This window comes from Vipera berus (genome assembly GCF_964194415.1).
Source record: "Vipera berus genome assembly, chromosome: 6".
Taxonomy (NCBI): Eukaryota; Metazoa; Chordata; class Lepidosauria; order Squamata; family Viperidae; genus Vipera; species Vipera berus.
Window position 1 is genome coordinate 86723842 of NC_138208.1, and position 27089 is coordinate 86750930.

The 27089-nt window shown below is 43.1% G+C and overlaps 1 protein-coding gene across 1 annotated transcript in view; it reads right to left on the reverse strand.

Annotated features, from left to right (window-relative positions):
* Window positions 1-21702, reverse strand: part of ITIH2 (inter-alpha-trypsin inhibitor heavy chain 2) — a gene marked incomplete at both ends in the record, with an annotated part of 39416 nt that extends 17714 nt beyond the window's left edge. The window contains 12 exons of the mRNA XM_081331906.1: window positions 490-671; window positions 822-947; window positions 1530-1698; window positions 3454-3570; window positions 4894-5022; window positions 7056-7163; window positions 9155-9317; window positions 9968-10072; window positions 10785-10957; window positions 13582-13617; window positions 20209-20283; window positions 21610-21702. Of these exons, the coding sequence (XP_081188032.1) occupies window positions 490-671; window positions 822-947; window positions 1530-1698; window positions 3454-3570; window positions 4894-5022; window positions 7056-7163; window positions 9155-9317; window positions 9968-10072; window positions 10785-10957; window positions 13582-13617; window positions 20209-20283; window positions 21610-21702 (1476 nt within the window). The remainder of the gene's footprint in view (window positions 1-489; window positions 672-821; window positions 948-1529; window positions 1699-3453; window positions 3571-4893; window positions 5023-7055; window positions 7164-9154; window positions 9318-9967; window positions 10073-10784; window positions 10958-13581; window positions 13618-20208; window positions 20284-21609) is intronic.
* Between the last annotated feature and the right edge of the window lie 5387 nt (window positions 21703-27089).

Genomic DNA, 27089 nt, shown 5'->3' on the forward strand with positions numbered 1-27089 from the left:
GGTTCCCCCGCACATGCGTGCTAGTCGTTTCTGACTCTAGGGGCCGGTGCTCATCTCCGTTTCAAAGCCAAAGAGCCAGCGCTTGTCCGAGGATGTCTCCGTGGTCATGTGGCCGGCATGACTAGACGCCAAAGGCACACAGAACGCTGTTACCTTCCCACCGGAGTGGTCCCTATATTTCTACTTGTAGTTTTACGTGCTTTCAAACTGCTAGGTTGGCAGAAGCTGGGACGAGTAACAGGCGCTCACTCTGCTACGCGGCACTCGGGATTCGACCCGCCAAACTGCCGACCTTCTGATCGACAAGCTCAGCGTCCTAACCCACTGAGCCACCGCGTCCCTTATCAAGGCATTAAGATGCAGTAAATGGTATTTTGAACTGAGAAATAGCATAGTTTATGTTTACTAAAGTCTGTCAAAGGTCAGAATAACCTGTTCGGTTAGGACCTCTCCCTTCCTTTACTTCACCAAGGGTGATGGAAAAGTCACCTTCATTTGGGAAGAGGTCTCTTGATTCCCAAAGATCCGTTGTGCGGCTCCATTGTTTTCAGTCGCCAACCTCTTCAGGAAATCATAGTCCACATCGAAGCCGATTCCAAGGCAGAACAAAGAGATGTCATCCTGGATATGCTTCTTCACGTTTTTCTGAATCGTTGGCAGCTTTAGTTCTCCTGATATGAAGAAAAAAGACAAAAATCAGGACATTCTTTCAGGATTGTCCTCTTACAGCAGCAGTGGTGTCCAACCTTGGCAACATTAAGACTTGTGGACTTCCACTCCCGGAATTCCCCAGCCAGCAATGCTGAATGTCTAGCTCTTACCGACAGTTGGGTCTCCGTCTGAAACCAATATTATCATGGAGACAGAACTTGGATCTAGCATCCCCAAAGCGTTGGCTTCATTTAAAATAAAGATGGCCCGGAGAAGGGCATCGTTGATGTTGGTTCCTGTTAAAAATTAAAAAGGCGACAATTTTTTTTAAAAAAAATCATATTATTGTACTTCCATTGTTTATTTTTAATGCATGAAGCTAGAGAAAGAAGGAGAGGAGGAAGAGGAGGAGAAAGAGGAGAAGGAGGAGGAGGAGAAGGTGAAGAAGGTGAAGAAGAAGAAGAAGAAGAAGAAGAAGAAGAAGAAGAAGAAGAAGAAGAAGAAGAAGAAGAAGAAGAAGAAGAAGAAGAAGAAGAAGAAGAAGAAGAAGAAGAAGAAGAAGAAGAAGAAGAAGAATAATTTAGTAGGATAGATGGTCCTACTTATCCTGGGGCAATACAGACTTACAGGCCCAATTCTGAGGAAATAATATGAATATTTTGATTGGGGTCAATAATTTCTCTGCAAAGTCTCAATCTTCTCAGTAACAACATTCTCCAGGCTTCTTTGAGGAAAGCCAGGAGAGACTAAAACAAAAGTGACTGAAGTCATTTATTAATTCAGGGAAGCCTTGCGTTCCCAAAGCTGCATAAACTTTCCAAACAGAGGGCTTCTTTTTTTTATAAATCCTTACATTTTCTTGGGTGTCTCTCGCTCACCTCCATTGGGGTGGATTCCCTCAACGTACTTCGTGGCTGCATCTGTCTGGATTTTGGAGGCTTGAACCAATTGATCTCTCCAGCACCGGACATTGTGGTTGAAGTCCAGGATAGAAAACTGGTCATCGGATCGGAGGTCACCCAGGATGGTCTTCATAGCTTCCACAGTCTGAAACGTCAGATAAAATCAGATTAAAATTTTATAAACGTTTGCCCCTCACAGTCTGCCTCATTGAAAACATGGCTACTTTTATGATCCCTGTTGTAAAATGTCAGCTATATGTGTGAAAATGGAGGGGGGGGATCTGAAATAGCCACAATGGAGGAATGATTGATGAAGATGACCTCAATATTTAGCCCATATTGAGCATTTCACAAAACATATTTAATCAATCCTTCGTCTCCTTCCATATCACAGACAGTCTTTGACTTACAACAATTCATTTAGTGACCATTCAAAGTTACAATGGTAATGAAAAAAGTGACTTACCATCATTTTTCACACTTACAACCATTGCAGCATGCATGCCCGTAGTAACGTGATCAAAATTTGAATGGTGGATAACTGACTCGTATTTATGACGGTCACCTGATCCTCTTTTGCAACATTCTGACAAGCAAAGTCCACGGGGAAACCAGATTCACTTAACAACCATATTACTAGCTTAACTGCAGTGATTCATTTAACTGTGGCAAGAAATGTCGTGAAATGGGGCAAAACTCACTCAGCAACTGTTTCACTTAGCAACAAAAATTTTGGGTTCAACTGTGGTTGTAAGTCAAGGACTATCTGTATAAGTTGGGAGAGATATCCAATGATATTGTCCAACCCTGGACAAAACTGGAGCATCCCCTGCCCTTTTTCCTACCCAGGTCTTTCTTACTGTGTTCACACAACATATTTCATTAGGGCAGATAAAGACTTAGTCTTGGTTAAATCCTTTATGACATCACAATTATAATCCACCTACAATGTGATTATATACTTGCATCAAGGCATCTGATGCAGATATGGTTACCTCATTTGTGTGGTGGCATCACACAATGGTATCTTGATTTTTCATTTGGCGCCTTCCACAGATGCCAAACTAATGACTCCATTAGTTTGGGTGCCTCCGGTCAGAGAATGCCGGCTGGTGGCCCCCAGGGGGAGGGCCTTCTCTGTGGGCGCCCCGGCTCTGTGGAATCAACTGCCGGTTGAGCTCCGGATGGCACCGGATCTCCGCTCCTTCCGGCGCGGGTTAAAGACCCACTTATTCGAACAAGCTGGCCTGGCCTGATGGGGAGTTAATTTAGGGTTTTAAATATTTGTATATTTTATTGTTTTATTTTGGGCATTAATTTAATTCTATTTTAACTTTTGTATTTTTGTATTTTTATTATATGCCCTGTTCACCGCCCTGAGTCCTTCGGGAGAAGGGCGGTATAAAAATTTAATAAAACTAAAAAACTAAAAACTATTTACAAAACATGCTAAACCTGAGCTGGGATCTTCATAGCTGTGTGAACCCAGCCCATTTGGGCAGCACAGGACTCCAGATATAGTGCACACCCAGGAAATCAATTATTCACCCATATTTTGTGGGGGGAAAACACATTTTCTCTCCATCCATTCATTGAAAGAGAGAGAAAGACTTGGACCATGGTAGTAATTTTCTAGGTGGGGAACTATGGCCCCTTTATGACTTCTGGACTTCCCAGAATTCCTGAGCCAGTACAGAGACCTCCAACCCTTCCAGCCCTGTTATTCTGAAGGAAGGAAGGAAGGAAGGAAGGAAGGAAGGAAGGAAGGAAGGAAGGAAGGAAGGTCAGGAATTCTGGGAGTTGAAGTCCACAAGTCATAAAAAGGGCCACAGTTTCCCAGCCCTAATCTAGACTAATCTACATGCAAGAATTTCAACTCTTCTTGGGACTTTGCATTCACCTGTTTCATTTTTATTCCCCACATAGAGCCGCTGACATCAATGACAAACAGGATATTTTTTGGCAGAGGATCCAAGTCATCCGGAGCGAAGTAGTGGACAAAATACCCATTGAAGACCTGGAAAACAAGGTTAGAAAGACAGAGTTACTTACCAATGGATTTCTAAAAGAACCATAAAAATTGAGGTTTCCTGCGGAGAGGAAGCCTTGGTATATTTCTGTATGTAGGTTCCCTCCCTCCTCCCTCCCTCCCTCCCTCCCTCCCTCCCTACTTTCCTTCCTCCCTCCCTCCCTCCCTCCCTCCCTCCCTCCCTTCCTTCCTTCCTTCCTTCCTTCCTTCCTTCCTTCCTTCCTTCCTTCCCAATAACAGGATAACAGAGTTGAAAGGGACCTTGGAGGTCTTCTAGCATTTTCTCTTGATCTATTCATCCATAGACAGATACTGCTCTACTATTTCAGACAAACAGTTGTCCAGTCTCTTCTTAAAAACCTCCAGTGTTGGAGCATTCACCATCTCTGGAGGCAGGTTGTTCCACTGGTTAACTGTTCTAACAGTCAGGAAGTTTCTCCTTAGTTTTAGGTTGCTTCTCTCCTTGGTTAGTTTCCATCCGTTGCTTCTTGTCCTGCCTTCGGGTGCTTTGGAGAATAGCTTGACTGCCTCTTCTTTGGGGCAGCCCCTGACATATTGGAACACTGCTGTCACGTCAACCTTCGTATTTTTCCTTAAACTACACATACACAATTCTTGCAACTCTTTCTTTCTTTCTTTCTTTCTTTCTTTCTTTCTTTCTTTCTTTCTTTCTTTCTTTCTTTCTTTCTTTCTCTTTCTTTTTCTTTCTTCTTTCTTTCTTTCTTTTTCTTTTTCTTTTTTCTTTTTCTTTCTTTCTCTTTCTTTCTTTCTTTCTTTCTTTCTTTCTTTCTTTCTTTCTTTCTTTCTTTTTCTTTCTTTCTTTCTCCTTCCTTCCCTCCATCCCTCCCTGTGAATGACTTCTTGAACACTGCTGTCATGTCAACCTCCGTATTTCTTTTCCTTAAACTACACATACACAATTCTTGCAACTCTTTCTTTCTTTCTTTCTTTCTTTCTTTCTTTCTTTCTTTCTTTCTTTCTTTCTTTCTTTCTTTCTTTCTTTCTTTCTTCCTCTCTCTCTCTCTTTCTTTCTTTTTCTTCTTTCTTTCTTTCTTTCTTTCTTTCTTTCTTTCTTTCTTTCTTTCTTTCTTTCTTTCTCCTTCCTTCCCTCCATCCCTCCCTGCGAATGGCTTCTTGAAATTTTTTTTCTCAGAATGGTAGCAGGGGAATGGCTCTTAAAATGTCATCATTTGCTTGTTACATGAATGATTGGCGCTCTCCTCTAGATCCTGCCTCTCTTGGCCTATTCCTGGTGCAGATCTGACTTGGATCTTCCCCCATTCCAGTCACTCAAGACATTGAGCCAAGTACCTCCAGCTCTCCAGCTTTCGTATCCCTGTTGACATCATAGGTCACCACAAGATTGCCATCCACAGCTGTGGTGGTACAATTGGAGCACTTTCGTTGCTGGGCTAAGGTTGGTTTGAAGGACACGTGTGCCTTAAAGTGCAAAAAAAACAACAGATAAAGTGAGATATGTATCTAAAGTCACCTTAGTTTAGGGAACTGTTCTATATTAGTTACAAGCAACGCTTGAATGTTAAATCAGCATTTCGCAAACTATTTTCAATGATCTCATCTTTCTTGTTATTGATTTATACAGATGTCTACTGTGACTTTCATTTATCCTTCCAGCTCAATGCAACGCAAAGCCATCATGTATACAGATAGTCCTCAACCACAATTGAGACCAGACCAGAATTACCGCTAAGTAAGACAGTAATTAAATGATTTGCACCTGATTTTATGACTGTTTTTGCCATGTTGTTAAGCAAATCTTGCGGCTATTAAACAAATTCAGCTTTCGCCATTGATCCTTGGTGGTGCAGTGGTTAGAAGGCAGTATTGCAGGCTAATTCTGCCCACTGCCAGCGGTTCGATCCTGACCAGCTCAAGGTTGACTCAGCCTTCCATCCTCCCAAGGTCAGTAAAATAAGGACCCAGATGGTTGGGGGCAATAGGCTGACTCTGTAAACCACTGTAAAGCACTATGAAGTGGTATATAAGTCTAAGTGCTAAGCGTTATTGCTGTTGACTTTGTTTGTTGGAAACCAGCTGGGAAGGCTGGAATGCTGTAGCCATCATAAATGCACACCAGTTGCCAAGCTCTCAAATTTTGATCACGTGACGGTGAGGGTGCAGTGATGGTTGTAAGTATGAGGACTAGTTGTAAAACACATTTTTAATGCCATTGTAACTTCAAATGGTCGCTAAATGAATGGTAATGAGTCAAAGACTGCTTGTAATAGTATATTGGGTATTGGAAACTATGGCATATTTTACTTTTGAGGATTCTGATCCTTCATTCCCCAAATTCCCTTCCAATCCACACAGGGATTACAAAGGGAAAACAACAAAACATCTGTGGAAGTGTTGAAATTAAATTTGCAACTCTTGCCCAAAGGTGGGGGGAGGGGTGGCTTTGAAAATTAAGTAAAAGAAGGCGAGAACCTATTTAATAATGGGATGTGGTCATTTAAAATGCTGCATAACCTTACTCAAGAACAAGTATAGAACAGCAAAAAGCAAAAATAGTATTAATTATATATTAGGTAAGATGTTCCCTGTTTAGTTTATGCAACCTGATACGAATATTCAGAAGATTTCCACTTTGTATGACTATTAATTTGTTTGTATACACTGTTAATGTGAGAATGCCTTATTTTTACCCTGTTTCAAACTTAATTTGCAAGCCTAACCCTGATAACTTAATCTGCTTACAGATCACGCTTATGTATTTGTATTCAGTTGCATTTTGCTTCCAGACCTTTATTCCTAAATGCATTTCCCTCTTTATTTTGATAACAATCTTCTGCAAAATAACATGACGTCTGAAAAATAGCTATGTTCGAATTTACACATTTCTGGAGGAATTGTAACATGGGCCAGTTTGTAGCAGAATTCTCAAAGATCTAAGCCTGTATAATAGTCTCAGGCACTTTCCAACTCAAAGGCGGTTTTTCAAAAAGCAATTGGATTTTGTTGTTTTTTTCTTGAAGACGTTTCACTTCTCATCCCAGAAGCTTCTTCAGTTCTGACTGAATGGCGGACAATGGGAGGATTTATATTCCTTGCAGCCATCTGGTCATTAGCACTCTTTCTGAGAGTTACCGAGGCCACTTGGAGGTGTACCCATCCTCCATCATTCAGTCAGAACTGAAGAAGCTTCTTGGATGAGAAGCGAAACGTCTTCAAGGAAAAACAAAGTCCAGCTGCCGTTTGAAAAAGCACTTTTTGGGACAACCATGACCTGGATGATTTGAGAATCTCCATAGACATTTCAATTTCAATCTTAAAATTCAAAGCTAGCACGAAGTATGCTGCTCCAATTCAACCAGAAGCATCTGCAGGAGAAAGAAAATCGAACACCATCTTCATTTTTTTGACTGCTCGCTGGATACCAAACCAGCTTGGATTCTTAAGTAGCCATAGCTGAAGATCTTTTTTTCCCCTCAAAGAATAATTAGTTTTACCTTTTTCTCTCCTTTGTTGACTATAGTTGCATCAATAAACTGCTCACCAAGTACATTAGGAACGTGGACAAAACTAATCCCCTGCGGTTCGATAATGTGGATGTTGACCTAGGGCGGTGGGATAGAAGAGAGATGAGAATAAAATTATAAGTCAAGGTACGACCGACCTGATTTTACAATCTTATTTTTGCGGTGGTTGCTAAGTGAACATCACTGTCGTAATGTGAATGTGGTGGTTGTTAAGTGAATGCCATGGTCATTAAATGTGTCCAGTGGTGGAATTCAAATACCTGAACAACCGGTTCTCTTATTCGATGCAGGCCTGGGCCTCCGAGGCCTAGAACTGACTTCTGGAAGTGGGATCCATGCACTTCCACTGGGGGCCATTCTAGGCCTGAGAGGCTTCCTCCAGGCCTCCGAGGCCTAGTCTGGACTTCTGGAAATCAGCCAGTTTTCCGAATACAGCAAAATTTAGCTACCGGTTCTACCGAACTGGTGCGAACTGGCTGAATCCCACCACTGTGTGTGTCCATTTATTTCTCTGGGCAATTTTTTCACAAGAAGCTGGCTGATAAGATCAGGTTCTGGCAAAAAAAAAATCTTGCAAATTGCATGACATGACTACAAAATACTGCAGTCAGACATAAAAGTGAGGCAGCTGCCAAGCACACAAAATACAGTCATATGAATGTGTGTATATTTGTGTGTGTGTGTGCCCCCATCAGAACTCCAGAACCAGGTTGTAAATAGCTTTTGGGGGATCCATCGTGATTTCAAATGGTCACTAAGTGAGAGGGTGTTAAGGAAGGAGTGCCTATACAGGTAGTCCTCAACCCAAAATTGACCCAAAATTTCTGTTATTGAGACATTTGTTAAGTGAATTTTGCCTCATTTTGTGACTTTTTTTGCCAGACTTGTTGTGAATCACTGCAGTTGGTAAGTTATTAGCCTGGTTGTTAAGTGAACCTGGCTTCCCCCATTGATTTTGCTTGTCAGAAGGTCGCAAAAGGAGATCACGTGACCCTGGGACACTGCAACCGTCGTAAGTTCATGCCAGTTGCCAAGCGTCTGAATTTTGATCGCGTGACCATGGGATGCTGCAATGGTCGTAAGTGTGGAAAACGGTCGTTGTTGTTGTTAGCTGCGAAGTCGTGTCCGACCCATCGCGACCCTATGGACAACATTCCTCCAGGCCTTCCTGTCTTCTACCATCTTCTGGAGTCCATTTAAGCTCACGCCTACTGCTTCAGTGACTCCATCCAGCCACCTCATTCTCTGTCGTCCCCTTCTTCTATTGCCCTCAACCTTTCCCAGCATGAGGCTCTTCTCCAGTGAGTCCTTCCTTCTCATTAGGTGGCCAAAGTATTTGAGTTTTAGCTTCAGGATCTGGCCTTCTAAAGAGCAGTCAGGATTGATCTCCTCTAGGACTGACCGGTTTGATCGCCTTGCAGTCCAAGGGACTCGCAGGAGTCTTCTCCAGCACCATAGTTCAAAGGCCTCAATTCTTTGGCGCTCAGCCTTTCTTATGGTCCAACTTTCACTGCCATACATTGCAACTGGGAAGACCATAGCCTTGACTATACGCACTTTTGTTGACAGGGTGATGTCTCTGCTTTTTAGTGTGCTGTCTAGATTTGCCATGGCTTTCCTCCCCAGGAGCAAGCGTCTTTTAATTTCTTGGCTACAGTCCCCATCTGCAGTGATCTTGGAGCCCAGGAAAACAAAATCTGTCACTACCTCCATTTCTTCCCCATCTATTTGCCAGGAATTGAGAGGGTCAGTTGCCATGATCTTGGTTTTCTTAATGTTAAGTTTCAACCCAACTTTTGCACTCTCCTTCTTCACCCGCAACAAGAGGCTCTTTAGTTCTTCTTCACTTTCTGCCATTAGAGTGGTATCATCTGCAAAACGGTCGTAAGTCCCTTTTTTTCCAGTGCTGTTGTAACTTTGAACAATCACTAATGAACTGTTGTAAGTCGAGGACGGCCTGTTTGCCCAATAATCTTGCTGAAAGTCTGGTACAGACAGTTGGAGGAATTTTTAAGCTTTCCAAAAGTCACATTTCACCTCAACTATTTCAGCCATTTCTTGTTCTTTACCTCCAAGTGTTTGGCCAGCCTGCCTGGTTGCACTGGGATAAGGTGTTCATAGGTGGATAATTTCCTCCGGATGGACTCCTGGTAGTGAATTTCAAACTGGACTTTGCTTCCACCTGGGACGCTGAGTTCAGCTTTGAAGTTCTCCATGTCAAAAGCATTGCTCCTGCATTTAAGTACACACATTACTATGATCAGTATTGAAATAAAGATGTCAAAGTACCCCCATTTAAGTGCAACTGAGCGCTTAAAGTACAGCTGAGTAAAGGGAGAAAGGGGAATTTTCCAAATACAGGTAGTCCTCAAGTAACAACCATTCGCTTAGTGACTCCTCGAAGTTATGCCACTGGAAAAAGCGACTTATGACCATTTTTCACACTGACGACCATTGCAGCATCTCCATGGTCATGTGATCAAAATTTGGATGCTTGGCAACTGGTTCACATTTATGACGGTCGCAGTGTCCCTGGGGGAGGGGAAATCACGTGATCCCTTTTTGCAACCTTCTGACAAGCGAAGACAATGGGAAAGCCAGTTGCACTTAACAACCATGTTACTAACTTAACAACTGCGGTTATTCACTTAACAACTGTGGCAAGAAAGGTGTTAAAATGGGGCACAACACATATAACAACGTAGCAATGTCAATTCTGGGTTCAATTGTGGTTGTAAGTTGAGAACTACCTGTGTGGCTGTTGACACTGTCCAGACTTTAAAATAGAGAAAGTAGTCCAGAGGTGCTGGACCGTCTCTGTCCTCCATGGCAGGACAAAGGGAATAGAGGAAAGGCTGACCACTGCAACCAGGGTTACCTACCTTAGGATCGCAGCAGCTTTACCCTTGGCCCTAGCCTGGGCATACTGACTTCGAGCGGCAGATTTTTCCTTAATTGAACTAGTAAAAGTGATACCATTGATATTCCTGTAGAACAGAAAAGAAGCAAAAACAGCACCCAGAATCAGTCACTTGTGAGATGGGCAGCTATCAGAACAGAACAGAGAACAGAACATGGGATGGAATTTGCAGAACAAGGGATGGAATTAGGAATGGAAGGGAACGGAAGGGAACGGAACAGATTAGAATAAAATAGAAAATATGGAATGGAATGGAATAGAGAAGGGAAGGGAACGGAACGGAACACAATAGAATATGGAAGGGAAGGAACGGAACAGGGAACAGAACAGAACAGAACAGATTAGGGAAGGGAAGGGAACAGAACAGAACAATAGAAAATGGAAGGGAAGGGAACAGAAGGGAAGGGAATAGAACAGAGTAGAATATGGAAGGGAACAAAACAACAGAACAGAATATGGAAGGGAAGGGAACAAGGAACAGGGAACAGAACAGAAGGAATAGAATATGGAAGGGAAAGGAATGGAACAGAACAGAACAGCAGAATAGAGAAGGGAACAGAAGGGAATGGAATAGAACAGAACAGAATAGCATATGGAAGGGAATGGAGCAGAACAGAGCAGAACAGAACAGAACAGAACAGAACAGAACAGAGTACCTGGGAAGGCTGACATCAATCTTGCAAGTTGGAAAGTACAAACCTCCAACCTGCTTAGCCTAGGATAAACCTAATCAGCCTATGAGAAAATTAAATGGATGAATTAGTTTTGCTCCCACTTACATAGTAAAATTGTGGATAAAGGCGCCTTTGGGGATCTGGACATCAAAGACCAGATTCTGTGAGTGCTTGGCTTTGTTTTCCACTTTGGTCTGGACCATCGTATTGGCCATGCGGGACGTGATGGTGGACTGGATCTTGTAGCTGTGGAGGACTATTTTGTCATCACCAAGAATCTGAAATGATGAACACATGGCAGGAAGGGTCAACGAAAGCAGAACTGGGATTCCAAATATGGTCCCACAAATATCCTTATGGCAATTTTATTGTTGACCTGATTAAGCACTGAGATCGAATCAGAGGGAGATTTTAGATAGAACAAGTCATGAAGTCATAAGAATTAATTAAACACTTAATTAAACACTTATTTCGAATTGTAAACACACACAAGCAAACATACAAAACTCAATCAATACAATGTAAACATAATTATAACACTCACCATTCAAACAAAGAGACCCAATCCACATCACTTGATTTAATCAACCCTTTCTTGGGCCAACATGTGTACATAATCACAGCCAGCACGATACACATCCACACCCCTTAAGACTCACAGCAATAAATCTCCTTTCTTCACAGCTGTCTGGATTTCATTTTGATTTATTGCTGTGCAATCCTGGTTCACGTTAGAACCCAAATTATTTTTCTGACATGATCAAATCTCTTATAATTATCTTGAATTTTTTTTTACATATGTGCACGCCATAGACACCCTTTGGACCCAACATTGAGGTTCATCAGTGATGCTATTTGTTCCATTTTCACAGGACTTTGGGTCTAGTTTAAATGAGCAAACAGGTGATATGGAACCAGAAACAGTTCCAAATCATATCACTGATGAATATTCAAGCAGCTAAATTTGCAGAGAGAGCAAGCTTGGGGCAGCGATTAAGGCACCAGACTAGAAACCAGGAGACAGTGAGTTCTAGTTCTGCTTTAGGCATAAAGCCAATTGGATGACTTTAGATCAGTCCCTCTTTCTCAGACCTAGGAACAAGAAGACCACTTCCAAAATATTGCCAAGGCAGTAGCATGAGCTAATCTCTAGGTGGTGACAGGGACTCAAGACTGGTTCAAGGATTATCTTAATTCCTGCAAAAAACGATGGAGTTAGCAGAGATGGCTAAACTGTTTGCTTTAATAAAAGAAAAGAATACAACCAACTTTGTTTCTACTTGGAAACCACTTCTGGACTTTGTGCTTGAGGTAGGGGGGGGAAGGAAACTTTGATTTTGGATTTTGCTGATTAGATAGGTTTGTTGTTACAGAAATGGCTATAGAACTCATGCAAAAGTAAAAAGTTGTGCTTATGGTGCTAAAAAGAGTTGGGCGTCAAGGCTTTTCTTTCTTTCTCTCCCTTTACCCTACACTTTTTCCTCTTCCCTTTTTCCTTAATAATAATAATATAAAGTTGGAAGGGACCTTGGAGGTCATCTAGTCCAACCCCCTGCTCAGGCAGGAAACCCTATACCATTTCAGGCAAATGGCTGTCCAGTCTCTTCTTAAAAACCTCCAGTGTTGGAGCACTCATCGCTTCTGGAGGCAGGTTGTTCCACTGGTTAATTGTTCTGACTGTCAGGAAGTTTCTCCTTAGTTCTAAGTTGCTTCTCTCCTTGACTAGTTTCCATCCGTTGCTTCTTGTCCTGCTTTCAGGTGCTTTGGAGAATAGCTTGACTCCCTCTTCTTTGGGGCAGCCCCTTGAGATATTGGAACACTGCTATCATGTCACCCCTCACCCTTCTCTTCATTAAACTACACATACCCAATTCCAGCCACTGTTCCCTATATGTTTTAGCCTCCAGCCCCCTAATCATCTTTGTTGCTCTTCTCTGAACTCTTTCTAGAGTCTCGACATCTTTTTTACATCGTGGTGACCAAAACTGGATGCAGTATTCCAGGTGTGGCCTTACCAAAGCACTGTAAAGTGGTATTAGTACTTCACTTGATCTTGATTCTATCCCTCTGTTAATGCAGCCTAGCACTGTGTTGGCTTTTTTGGCAGCTGCAGCACACTGCTGGCTCATATTGAAGTGATTGTCTACTAGGACTCCGAGATCCCTCTCACAGTTACTACTATTGAGCAAGGTACCACCTATACTATACCTATGCATTTGATTTTTCCTGCCTAAATGTAGAACCTTACTTTTTTCACCATTGAATTTCATTTTGTTAGATAGTGCCCAGTGTTCGAGTCTGTCCAGATCCTTCTGTATCTTCAGCCTATCTTCTGGAGTATTGGCTATTCCTGCCAGCTTGGTGTCGTCTGCAAATTTGATGAGTTCCCCATCTATCCCCTCATCCAAATCATTAATGAAGATATTGAAGAGCACTGGGCCCAGAACAGAGCCCTGGGGCACCCCACTACACACTTCCTTCCATGTAGATGCGGTTCCATTGAGGACCACACGCTGAGTACGGCCTGTCAGCCAGCTACGAATCCATCTGGTGGTGATGCTATCTAACCCACATTTTTCTATCTTATCAAGTAGTAGGTTGTGATCTACTTTATCAAATGCCTTGACTTGCTTTGCCCTTCCTTCCTTCTTTACAAGCCATAAATGCCTTGACTTGCTTTGCCCGAGCTGAAACCTTTTCTCCCTTGTCGCTCAAGCATGCCGTTGCACAAGATTGCACAACGAAAAGCACCAGGTTAATAATATTCTGTTTTCCCCCTGGAGAGGACAAACAAGAAGCCCTAAGCAAACGGTAGGATTGATCTTCTGCTAATGGTTAACTGTGAAGTGGGAAGGAGAAATGGCCCTTTTCCAAAGAGAAAAACATCCAAATGAAAACTCACCAATTCTTCCTCATTTTCACTGTTGGAGGTGCTTCTCTAGAAAGAAAAGAAGCTGGTTTAGACAAACCTTGATGGTAGCATGAACAACCTTGTAACTTGGACTCCTTTGAACGTCTGATGAAACCTATCAACTCCTATGATGTTCAAACATGGTTATCAAAATATTTTTAAAATAACTCATATGTTAACAGGGCGCTTTGAACTTTAACTTCGCTGGTGTTTAACCTGTTAACTATTTTTTTCTCTCTCTCTCTCAGATATGTAATGTATGACAAGTCCATTGGGATGCAAATAGCTGTAGAAGCTTATAAATTTTGGGCCTGCTTGCAAAGGTGGGAGTTATTATGGTTGCCATAGATAGATTGGTCGGTGTTCAACTAGGGAGATAATGTATGTTTTTGTCCTTTGTTTTATGAATTCACTTTTTAAAATGTTTTTGTTTTTTTTGTCTCTGTTGTTTTTTTCTTTAGGATTTTGTGTTTTAATCTTTTGAACAAAACAATTTTTTTTTTAAAAAAACTAATACTCCGTCAAGCAACACATTGAAAATAAAGTTATTTTCTTTTCCCATCCAAATTCATGGTCCTTCTCTCTCTCCTGGAGAACCTCTTTGAGGTCCATGGAGCCCATGTTAAGAACCTTTGTGGTAAGGATTTTATTTTTCCTAATCATATACTACTTAAATCTTCTCATCTGCATATACCTGTGGGTCACCAAAGTGGAATTTAAAATGTCCAAAAAAATCTCTTTAGAAAAAAAAAGTGTATCCGTAAAAGAACAATACAAATCAATTGATCAACAAGTAAACATTTATCAAATTCCAGTATTTGATTCCAGTATGGAATGAACCACTTAGGTGCAAAACCAGAGAAATTCTAGGAAGAAAACAACTAGAAGAACTAAGATTTGGGAAATGCAACTTTGCCTGACACTGAAACACAAAAATAGAGGAACCATGATACTGATAGTCCTTACAATGGTTTGTTTAGTGACCGTTTGAAGTTACAATGGCATTGAAAAAAGTGACTTATGTTAAGACATTTAATTTGATAGCTGTAATAGTAAAGTGTATAATGGGCCAGAACATGTAGTTGATTGGTTGGAGAGTGAGGGCTCCTGCGTGAGGCAATCTACTTTATGATTGGTTACTGGGTGAGAAGGGGGCGTTTCTCTTTTTCCCGCCTTTTTCTTCTGTATGCTCTGTATGCTGTTCTGTGTTTTACCTGACGATTTACCTCATGATGTAGTGATGGGCCTATCTTGTCTGCTGTAAATATAAATATAAAATATATTTATTTATATAAAATTACAAGTTTGTGTCAGTGTCTCTGACTCCATTTGAACATCTGCTGCACAATTCCCTGACAACATATTACCATTTTTCACACTTACGACCACTGTAGCATCCCCCTGATCATGTGATCAATATTCAGACACTTGGGAACTGTCTCATATTTATGACGGTTGCAGGTCCCGGGGTCAACATGATACCCTTTTGTGACTTTCTGCCAAGCAAAATCCATTGGGAAGCCAGATTCACTTAATAACTGTTGGACTAATAAAACAGCTACAGTGATCTACTTAACAACTGATAAAATTAGCTATTTTGATTGGAGGTAATGGACTAGACAGCTATATAGGAGACTGAAAACCTTTTGTGGACTTTCTACATGCTAATTACAATAACAGATGGTTAACAGAGGGATTTGAAGATTAGTGGAATGTTTAGTTCAACTTGTTGACTGCTTCTTCTTTTTGGAGAAAACGCAGTTAACAGTCTCTCTCTCTCTCTCTCTCTCTCTCTCTCTCTCTCTCTCTCTATATATATATATATATATATATATATATATATATATATATATATATATATATATATATATATATATATATATATATATACATACACATACACATACATACACATACATACACACACACACACACACACAGAGTCAATAGTGTATGTGTGTGTGTGTGTGTATTGTTGACTGCTTTTTCTTCAGGAAAATCTATCTCTACCTATCTCGGTCTGTCTGTCTGTCTGTCTGTCTATCTATCTATCTATCTATCTATCTATCTATCTATCTATCTATCTATCTATCTATCTATCTATCTATCTATCTATCTATCTTCTACCAATATCCATCTATCTATCTATCTATCTATCTATCTGTCTGTCTGTCTGTCTGTCTGTCTGTCTGTCTGTCTGTCTGTCTATCATCTACCAATATCCATCTATCTGTCTGTCTGTCTGTCTGTCTGTCTGTCTGTCTGTCTATCCATCCATCCATCCATCCATCTATCTATCTGAAAGGGGAGGAAAATTTATTGCTTTTTCTTTTCTTTTTCTTTTCTTTCAGCACTCAGCCAGGGTGGATCCTACATGTCAAATTTAATTGACCACTTTTTCCTCCTTTTTTGTACACTATTTTGTTGTTGTTGTTAGGGTTGAATGTTTTTGTTTTGTTTCATTTTGTTTGTTTTACTGTTCTGTATTTTATTCTCAATGATAAAACAATAAATTTAAATTGTGTATGTGTATGTATATATATATACACAAATATGAGCTGCCACTGCTGTGACTACTGCCTGTAGATGGCCTTGGGTTAGGCTGAAACAGGATATAAGATTTGTCCCGTGTTTGGACTTAAGCAAGTGCATTCTAAATACTTAACAAACATTTAAGACATATCTCCCTTGCTTCTCAGCTAACAAAGAGAGAGAGAGAGAGCCTGTGGCCTAGGGGTTAAAACATCTGCTTAAGATGCAGTCGGCCCAGGTTTGAATCTCAGAAGGGTATGGCTGACTGATGAGAACAAATAAGTTTGAAATGATCATATCTGTCTCCCTTTATTCTTTGTTAGCAAGCCAAAAAAATTGCACAAATATGAGCTGCCACTGCTGTGGCTACTGCCTGTAGATGGCCTTGGGTTAGGCTGAAACAGGAAATAAGATTTGTCCCGTGTTTGGACTTAAGCAAGTGCATTCTAAATACTTAACAAACATTTAACACATATCTCCCTTGCTTCTCAGCTAACAAAGAGAGAGAGAGAGAGCCTGTGGCCTAGGGGTTAAAACATCTGCTTAAGATGCAGTCGGCCCAGGTTTGAATCTCAGAAGGGTATGGCTGACTGATGAGAACAAATAAGTTTGAAATGATCATATCTGTCTCCCTTTATTCTTTGTTAGCAAGCCAAAAAAATTGCACAAATATGAGCTGCCACTGCTGTGGCTACTGCCTGTGGATGGCCTTGGGTTAGGCTAAAACAGGAAGTAAGATTTGTCCCGTGTTTGGACTTAAGCAAGTGCATTCTAAATACATAAGAAACATTTAACATATATGAACAACTGTGGCAAGAAAGGTCATAAATTGGGACAAACTCACATAACAAATGTTTCCCTTAGCAACAGAAATTTTGGGCTCAATTGTGTTCGTAAAGTCAAGGACTACCTGTAGTTAATGAGGTAACATCATCAGTGCTAATGAGTGTGAGGTTTGCTTCCTATTTATATACATTAACTTGCTCTGCCCTGCCCTGCCAATTTTCTCCTTGATTGTTCCTTGATTGGAGTACTGTTTTCTGCTTGATTGGTTGACTGCGATTAATCCCTGCTTATTTAGATATTCTCTCTGATTGTTTTGTTTCTTTCTTAGCTTCTAATTGTTTCTCTTGAATGGTGTGTAATTATGGTGTCTATTGATGGCTGATCTGAATGCCAGGTTTCCAGGAATTCTCTAGTGTTTTTGGATTTAGCTTGGTCCAGGATGTCGACAGTTTCCCAGTTGAAACTATGAGTGGGTTTGTCCGTGTGTCGTGAGAGTTTTCCTCATGTCTTCTGACTGCTAGTTGGTCTTCATGGATGTGCTCTGCTAATCTTCTGCCAGCCTGTCGTACATAGTGTATGTACCATATGACTCTACTATATATAAACTACTCTATGTAACTGTACAGTATGACTCTACTGTACTGATTTTATTGTGTATAATAGATGACTCTACTAGATATAACTCTACTCTATGTCTCTACTGTATTTACATGTTGTTCAATTACTAAGTTGTGCCCGAATCCCTACAACTCCATGGACCACAGCACACCAGCCCCCATCCCCTGCACTGTTTCCCAAAGTTTGCCCAAATTCATGTTCATTGTATCAATGGCACTATCTAGCTGTCTCATCCTCTGCTCTCCCCTTCTCCTTTGGCCTTCCATCTTTCCCAACATCAGAGTCTTTTCCGAGGAGTCTTCTCTTATCATTTGGTGGCCAAAGTACTTGAGCTTCAACTTCAGGATCTGTCCTTCCAAAGAACAGGGTTGATTTCCTTTAGAATCAACTGATTGGATCTCCTTGTAGCCCAAGGGTCTACAAGAGGGCTACAAGATTCTCAAGAGACATCTCTAGCACCACAATGCAGAAGCATCAGTTTTTCGGCACTCAGTCTTCCTTATGGTCCAACTCTCTCCGGTTCCTTGCAGCTTGAGCTAAAGTCTGAAGTTAGCCTTTCTCCTGTTGGTTTCTGGAAGGCTTCTCCTGGACCAATCAGGTCAAACGCCATCTCTCCAAGGTCCCTGGGACTTACTTCCTTCCATTGCCACCTCTCCGGGGCGGCTTCTGGCCCATTTCGGGTCCCCTAACAGGAAGAGGGAGGGACGTGGTGGTTCCGTGGGTTAGGATGCTGAACTTGTCGATCAGAAGGTCAGCAGTTTGGCGGGTCAAATCCCGAGTGCCGTGTAACAGAGTGAGCGCCTGTTACTCGTCCTAGCTTCTGCCAACCTAGCAGTTCAAAAGCATGTACTGTAAAAATGCAAGTAGAAAAATAGGGACCACTCTGGTGGGAAGGTAACAGCGTTCTGTGCGCCTTTGGCGTCTAGTCATGCCGGCCACATGACCACGAAGACGTCCTCGGACAAGCACTGGCTCTTCGGGTTTGAAACGGAGATGAGCACCGACCCCTAGAGTTGGAAACGACTAGCACACATGTGCGGGGGAACCTTTACCTTTAACAGGAAGAAACTCAGCTAGAGGGCACAGAGACCTGAACCGCTCAACTGCTGTGCTGCGCGCAGGACCAGAAGTACCCCTGAACTCTCACAGCCATACATTACTACTGAGAATTCCATAGCTTTAAGTATATGGACTTTTGTCAGCAAAGTGATGTCTCTGCTTTTTAATGGGTTGTCTAGGTTTGCCGTAGCTTTCCTCCCAAGGAGCTGCCTCTTATAATTTTGTGGCTGCTGTTGTGATTCAGGGTCAGCCTGTGGGTTCGGCAGTTGGGTCGGATGACTCAGAGGAGGAGGGGGGTGTTGAAGACCTTGCTGAGGGGGTTGAAGATCTTGCTGATGAGAGCCCTTAGCCAGGCCCCTCCCACTTGGTCACCACGGAGACCCAGCTGTGTGAGCCTGACAGCGTGGATGAAGATGACCCACAGCTGGCCCTGTTCAAGGACGCCCGATGCAGGAGGCAGTCGGTTAGGAGTAAACAGAGGAAGGCAATGGGGCTCCTCGGAAGGAGGCAGAGAGAAGCCACGCCCTGAACTCTATATAAGGGGAATGTGTGGGAGGGCTGGTTTGCTGAAGGCAACCGCTTGGATAGTTCCTGTTTCTTAAAGCTCCTGTTTCTTGGTTTGTGTCTTGTTTGTTTTTGTAGCTATAAATTTGGCAGGCGTAATTCCAGCCTCTTGCCTTCTTGTAAAAGGGGTTGTCCCTGCCTTTTCTGCAGGGCCGGTAGCAGGCTGGTACAGAACAGCTGCAATCGCCATCGGCAGTGATCTTGGAGCCCAAGAAAATAAAATCTGTCAATATATAGATGACTCTATTGTATATAAGCTACTGTATATAAAAGGGAGGAAATCTCACACCCACTTGCACTGATGATGTTATCTAGCTGGGTCGTGAAACATCTGCAAGCCATCCATCAAGCTCAGAGAGCATCAAGGACTGCAGACTTTCTGACTGTTGCCAGGAAAATGATATGGATGTATCCATACAGTTCCCAGGAGTTAAGCTTGACTCAAGAAAATCTTCCCTTCTATCAAAGAAAAACGAATATGGTTGCTATCCACACCTCTCCCAATTCCACCCCACCAGTGTACAGATAGTCCTCAACTTACATCAGTCTATTTAGTGATTGTTCGATGTTACAACAGCAGTGAAAAAAGTGACTTAGGACTGTTTTTCACACTTATGCCTGTGGCAGCATCCCCATGTCACATGATCAAAATTCAGCCACCGGGCAACTCACTCATATTTCTGACGGTTGCAGTGTCCTGAGATCATGGGGTCCCCTTTTGCAACCTTCTGACAAGCAAAGCCAATGGGGGGAAGCCAGATTCACTTAACCACCGTGTTACTAACTTCACAACTGCAGTGATTCCCTTAACAACTGTGGCAAGAAAGGGCGTAAAATGAGGCCAAATTCACTTAACAAATGTCTCACTTAGTGACAGCAATTTTGGGCTGAGCTGTGATCATAAGCGGAGGGCTACTTGGATCATTCAATTTCTATGACCAGTTCCAACCAACGCACTGGTCTAATTCCATTTGCCACTTTTTATTTTATGGGAATGCTGCAGAAGATGACATTTAGGTGTCCGTTCCGTTTGCAAAATGATAAAATAATCATTTCTACCTGAGATCTGCCCCTTCGCAGCTGCGGGCTTGAGATGAAGCCCCTGGTCTCCAAGTCAAACAGCTCTGCCAGTTTCTGAAAGTAAAACCCCTGAGAAGATCAGAAAAAGGAAGCTACACACAGGATTATCAAATTAAATTGGGATTAAAAAGCCCCATCATTATTGGGAGCAATGCAATTAAGGGCTGTGTGCTTGGAGCACAACGTACAATAATTGTGTACCTTGCCTTTGGATGGCTTGCCTTCAGAAGCTGTGGGTCCTCCAACACTGGAGGTTTTTAGGAAGAGATTGAACAACCACTTGTCTGAAATGGCATAGGGTTTCCTGCTTGAGCAGGAGGTTGGACTAGATGACCTCCAAGGTCCCTTCCGACTTTGGTTTTCTGTATTCTGTCAACCCACAATATATTATGTTCCATAATATATTTCCAATGGGATATTGACTTGATTCAACCGTTAAATAAAGCCATGGCATATTTAATAATTATGTATTGAATACATGTCTTCCTCAATTTACAACCATTTGTTTAGTGACAGTTGGAAAATACAACAAGGCAAGAAAAGTGACTTGTGACTGGTCCTCACACTTACAACCATCAGAGCATCCTCACAGTTGTGAGATCCAAATTCAGGTGCTTGGCAACCGGCATGAATTCACAACAATTGCAGTATCCCGCTGTCATTTTGGTCACCATTAGTAAGCTTCTCCACTTTGCTTCTGGTAAGCAAAGTCAAGGGGATAACCCGGATTTGCCTAATGGCCACGTGATTCACTTTAACAACTGCGGTGATCTGCTTAACAACTGTGGCAAAATGGTCGTAAAATCAAACACCACTCGCTTTACAACCTCCTTGAAATTCTGCTGCCGGTTGTGGTTGTAAGGACTACATACAGGCTGACGTGGAACCAGGCAAAATGCAGCGTGAAGTTGACTACTTCGCAAGAGAGAAAGAGGAAGTAAAGTCACTGGGGAAGTTGGATTGATTGAACAATCATGTTACTAACTTAACAGCTGCAGTGATTCACTTAACAACTGTGGCAAGAAAGGTCGCAAAATCGAGCAAAACTCACTTAACAACTGTCTTACCACAGAAATTTTGGGCTCAGTTGTGATAGTGAGTCAAAAATCTACCTTGTATTGAGTTCCTGGTTATGCACACTACCTTGATACTAGCCCCTTCAAGTTGGTAGGGCTTCCTTCTTAGAAGACATGGATCTCTTCTCGTACCGGAATATTTCTATTAATATTAGGATTGAAAGATCAATGGAAATCCTTTCTATCAGAACATGCAGGAAGAGGAATAATAAAGACAGTTCAACCTTAATTTGGACAATAGTGTTAACTTCAACTCCCTGTAGATACAAGGTTGATTGCCTAGCCCTAGGATAAAAACTCTTACCTCTGGGTCTTCTTCCACAACAAAGTCAAAACTCTGGATTTCCGACACAACCAGCAGCTGCACCACCATAAAACAAGCAACAAGAAACTTCATTTTTCCCCTTCCCCCTTCCAGGGAACAGTGAGCATTTAATACGTCCAGTTCCACACCATACAAAACTGTGGGTGGACTTTTTCGCTATAGATCCAAGTTCAAAGGAGTGTGAGGGTGCTCTTGTGTGAAAAAGGCAAACCACAAATCCTCTTGGTTGTGTTGTGTTTTGCAGGCTCTTTAGCAAGGCTAGCCTTGTTTGGGCAAACGCAAATATTTGCCCAGCGATGCTGGTGAGGCCACGGGTCAGGGGCTGTGCAAAGGGCCAAGTCTCTTGATAATGGCTTCAGAGTAACAAAATAACAGAGTTGGAAGGGACCTTGGAGGTCTTCTAGTCTAGTCTAACCTCTGCTCTAGCAGGAGACACTATACCATTTGAGATAAACCGTCGTCCAATCTCTTCTTTAAAACCTCCAGTGATGGAGCATCCACAACTTCTGGAGGCAGGTTGTTCCACTGATTAATTGTTCTCACTGTCAGGAAGTTCCAGGTTGCTTCTCTCCTTGATCAGTATCCATCCGTTGCTTCTTGTCCTGCCTTCAGGTGCTTTGGAAAATAGCTTGACTGCCTCTTCTTTGGGGCAACCCCTGAGATATTGGAAGACTGCTATCATGTCACTCATGTGCTCGTGACCTCTCGTTTAGACTACTGCAACGCTCTCTACATGGGGCTGCCCTTGAGGACCACTCGGAGGCTCCAGCTGGTACAGAATGCAGCCGCGAGAGTTGTGTTGGGAGTCTCCCGATACTCCCATGTTGTGTTGGGAGTCTCCCGATACTCCCATGTTACACCTCTGCTCCGTGAGCTGCATTGGCTTCCAGTTGTCTTCCGGGTGAGATTCAATTGTATATAATGGTCTTTAAAAGCCCTACATGGCATGGCTCCGGAGTACCTTAGGGATCACCTGCTGCCGACATCAACTTCCCTCCACCCTGTGCACTCCCACAGAGAGGGCCTCCTCAGGGTGCCACCAGTCAGAGAATGTCGCCTGGTGGCCCCCAGGGGGAGGTCCTTCTCTGTGGGTGTGCCGGAATTGTGGAACCGTTTGCCGGTTGAGCTCCGGATAGCGCCCGACCTTCGCTCCTTCCGACGCGATCTGAAGACCTACTTGTTCGAACAAGCCGGCCTGGCCTGATGGGTGATGGGTTTAGATTTTAATATTGTTTTAATGTATTTTAATTCATTGTTCTTAGTTTCTGGGCACTTGTTTAATCTCTTTTAATGTTTGTATTCTTGTATTTTTATATGTTTGCCCTGTTCACCGCCCTGAGTCCTTCGGGAGAAGGGCGGTATACAAATAAAATTATTATTATTATTATTATTATTATTATTATTATTATTATTATTATTATTATTATTATTATTATTATTATTATTATTATGTCACCTCTAGTTTTGCTTAGACTAGAAATACCCATGATATTCCTGCGATGGTTCTTCATGTGACCTCTAATCATCTTTGTTGCTCTTTGTTGCCAGCCTTGTTGTCTTTATTGTCAGCTTGCACACACCAGATAGCCTGAGCTTCTCATTCCCTATTCCTCACCCCACTTGCTTTGCCCTGTACGGCTGGGCTGAAGATCTGGTGCCATCGGAGAAGAACAGGCTACAAATTGAGCAGTTCTGTGGATTAGAGGGGCTGGTCCGACAATACTGCAGAGCCAGAATGGAGCAAAAGATGCTGGGTTATGAGATGAGGAACCCAAGTCCTAGTCCCAGTTTAGCCAGAGGAGGCCCCTGGGGGCTATGGGCCAATCCTTTCATCTCAGACCAAAAGCTAGGATGCTTTAGTGATGAAATTGTTGGGTTGGGAGCAGGGAAATTTAGGTTTTAGTCCACCCATGTGTAGGGGAAGGCGTGGGAAAACCTGGGGGTGGAGTTAAAAGAAGGATCAGCCTAGAATCCTTTCATAGTCACAAGCAGACTAAGTCCAACTTTCCTTGGATTCTGACTCTGCATAGGCTTTAAGCAATAAATCAGTTTAGTTCAGGGGCCTTCAAACTTGGCCCTTTTATGAGTTGTGGACTTCAACTCCCAGAATTCCTCAGCCAGGCACACATGGGAATTCTGGGAGTTGAAGTCCACAAGTCATAAAAGGGCCGTGTTTGATGACCCCTGGTTTAGCTGGACCTTCACGTGTGGACCTGATCTTTCACATATGACACCCTGGGAGTTACTAGGTGACATGCAGCCAGTTACAGGTAGTCCTCAACTTATGACCACAACTGAGCCCAAAATTTTCATTGCCAAGCAAAACAGTTATTAAGTCAGTTTTGCCCCATTTTATGACCATTCCTGCCACAGTTGTTCAATGAATCAAGGCCATTGTTAAGTTAGAAACACAGCTGTTAAGTGAATCTGGCTTCTCCATTGACTTTGCTTGACAGAAGGTTGCAAAAGGCGATCACGTGACCCCTGGACACTGCAAGACACATTCGGAGAATTGTGTTTGATTTGATTTGATTTGATTTGATTAAATTTATATGCCGCCCTTCTCCCTGAGGACTCAGGGCGGCGCACAACCATAAAAATTAAAAAACATAAAATAATTTTTTTAAAAAGAATTAAACAATAGATGCAATAAATACAAGACAATTTAAAGCCTAATTAAAAACCGTAGTCAGTCCAGGCCCGCTTGTTGGAACAACCAGATCTTCAGGTCACGGCGGAAGGACCGAAGGTCAGGGGCCGTCCGCAGCTCCGGGGGTAGGAGGGTCCAGAGGGTTGGCGTGCCCACAGAGAAGGCTCTCCCCCTGGGGGTCGCCAGCCAGCATTGCCTGGCCGACGGCACCCTGAGGAGGCCGACTCTGTGGGAGCAAACCGGGCGATGGGAGGTTGACAATGGCAGCAGGTGGTCTCGCAAAGCGGGGATGGGCAACTTTATGACCTGTGGACTTCAACTCCCAGAATTCCTGAGGCATTACTAGCAACAAATAAACAAACATGTTACAAATATATCAATTTAATTTTTAGGAGGGTAAGTAAAAAAAGATCTCGCAAAGTTTGAATTGATTGATTGAACTTTTTAGTCCCACCCAGTCTGCCGTTACCACCGCAGCCACGCCCACCCAATGGGCCATGCCCACCCAATTAGCCACACCCACCCAATTGGCCATGCCCACCCAGCACCCGACAATACATAAGTGGGTTTTGGGTTGCAGTTTGGGCACTCGGTCTCTAAAAGGTTCGCCATCACTGGCCTATTCTATGAATTCAGGCCATTTGTTCATTTGCTGGTTCAAGGAATGCTGTAAACCAGGAGTATCCAACCTTGGCCGCTTTAAGACCTGTGAACCTCAACTCCCAGAATTCCCCAGTCAGCTATGCTAGTCCAAAGAAGAGAAGGACTGGGGGGGGGACATGATAGCAGTCTTCCAATATTTGAGGGGCTGTCATAAAGAGGGGGCGTCAACCTATTCTCCAAAACAGCTGAAGGCAGGACAAGAAGTTATAGGTCAGGGGTAGGCAACCTCGGCTCTTTTATGACTCATGGACTTCAACTCCCAGAATTCCCGAGTCAGCATAGCTGACTCGGGAATTCTGGGAGTTGAAGTCCATGAGTCATAAAAGAGCCGAGGTTGCCTACCCCTGTTATAGGTGGAAATTCATCAAGGAGAGAACCACGCTAGAACCGAGGAGGAATTTCCTGACAGTGAGAACAATCAAACAGTGGAATGGCTGTTCTCCAGACGTTGTGGGTGCTCCATCATTGGAGGGTTTTTTTTTTTTAAAAAGAGACTGAACAGCCATTTGTCTGGAATGGTAGGGTCTCCTGCTTGAGCAGGAGGTTGGACTAGAAGACCTCCAAGGTCCCTTCCAAGTCTTATTCTCCCAGAAGGAGAGAAAATAATGCAAAGAAGTTTTTTTTTCCCCACCCCCAACCTCAGATTTTGCCTCGATTTGGATGTCTCCAAGAATCGAGCAGCAGCTGTCTGGATCGGAGTCCCACCACTTTGAGCCAGCTGGCAACCAACTCCAAGATCTGACTCAGAAGGAACCAAGTGGCTGAGGGAGATGTTGGTCTCCCAGCCTCGGTGGACCTGAAACCATGCAGAACTTCCCACGTGACTGCAGTGCTTTTCCAGAATGTGGCCAAGAGTCCTGTTGCGTCGTGGGTTCTGGAGAGCAGGAAGGACACCGAGTTGATGAGTACAGCATGGCAGATCTTTATTCGGTGGAAGTGACTGTACTGAGGAATAGGGGTTACCTGCCCTCCTTTTATACTTGGCCAGGTGAGCAGCCGGCCAATCGGTTTGAACCTCTGTTTCCCGCCGAAACTGAGTTCCTGCCAAAACAGTTACAGTTCAACGCCCCCTGGTGGTGACTGCTATGTAAGTATGTATGTGTTCTCTTCACCTGGATACATAACAGGTCCGACCCAGTATTCAGACACCACCGCCTTCAGTTTGAACACGCAACCAGCCACTCAGGGTACACGTCTGCCTCATTGACCACTGGCAGGCTCATTCCCCCGGTGGCTGCAATCGTGGGACACCCAAAGCCAAGCCAAACAGACCTTGGAAAGAGGTCAGAGCAAGAGAGACCAGAGGCAGGGGACTGAGAGGTGGGGGGGGCGGGGGGGGGGCGGGAAGTAGACAAAGGTCGCATTCTGGACTTTTTCTTGCCTCGTGAATCCTCTTGTGTTGTGGATTTAATTTTGCCGGATGGATTTGTCTCGTTTGGGAAACTCTCAAGTGCCTTGTGGACTCCTTGGCCATTGCTCTGTGGATTAGCATATGGCTGGACTTAACTGGGACAGTTCTGTGTTTTTTGGTGAAGGGAATTGCTGGGGAATATTAATAAACCCACTAAACCAACATTATGTGTGTGTGTGTGTGTTTGTCTGTGTGTGTGCGCGAGTGAGTAGGACAACAATGCTTGCTGGTTTTCTTGCAGATGTTCCATTGCCATACTAGGTAACATCATCAGTGCTAGAAGGAAGTGGGGTGTTCTTTGAGCTGGGTGATTTTCTTGCAGACATTCCACTACCCAGGTAGGTAATATCATCAGTGCTGAGGGTGTAATGAAACATCTGCAAGAAAGAGCATCAAGGACGCCTCCTGGGGGCCTGGTTTGTAGCCAGATTTGAGGACCTGCTGCATTATTTTCCACTGGAGCACCTTGGAGGGTGGAGGGCACTAACAACTATGATGATGCCCTTAACTGCTGCGGCAAGAAAAGTCACCAAGTGGGGCAAAACTCACTTAACAGATGTCTCGCTTAACAACGGAAACGTTGGGCTCAATTGTGGTCGTACGTCGAGGACTATCTGTCAGTTAGTCCCTTCATTTCTTAGACACCCCTTTGTGTTTCTTTTGCACGCTTGCTTTTTCAGATGGTGGCCTTCATACGTCTTGAGATCCAGCCCATCCCACAAAACTCAGAACTTG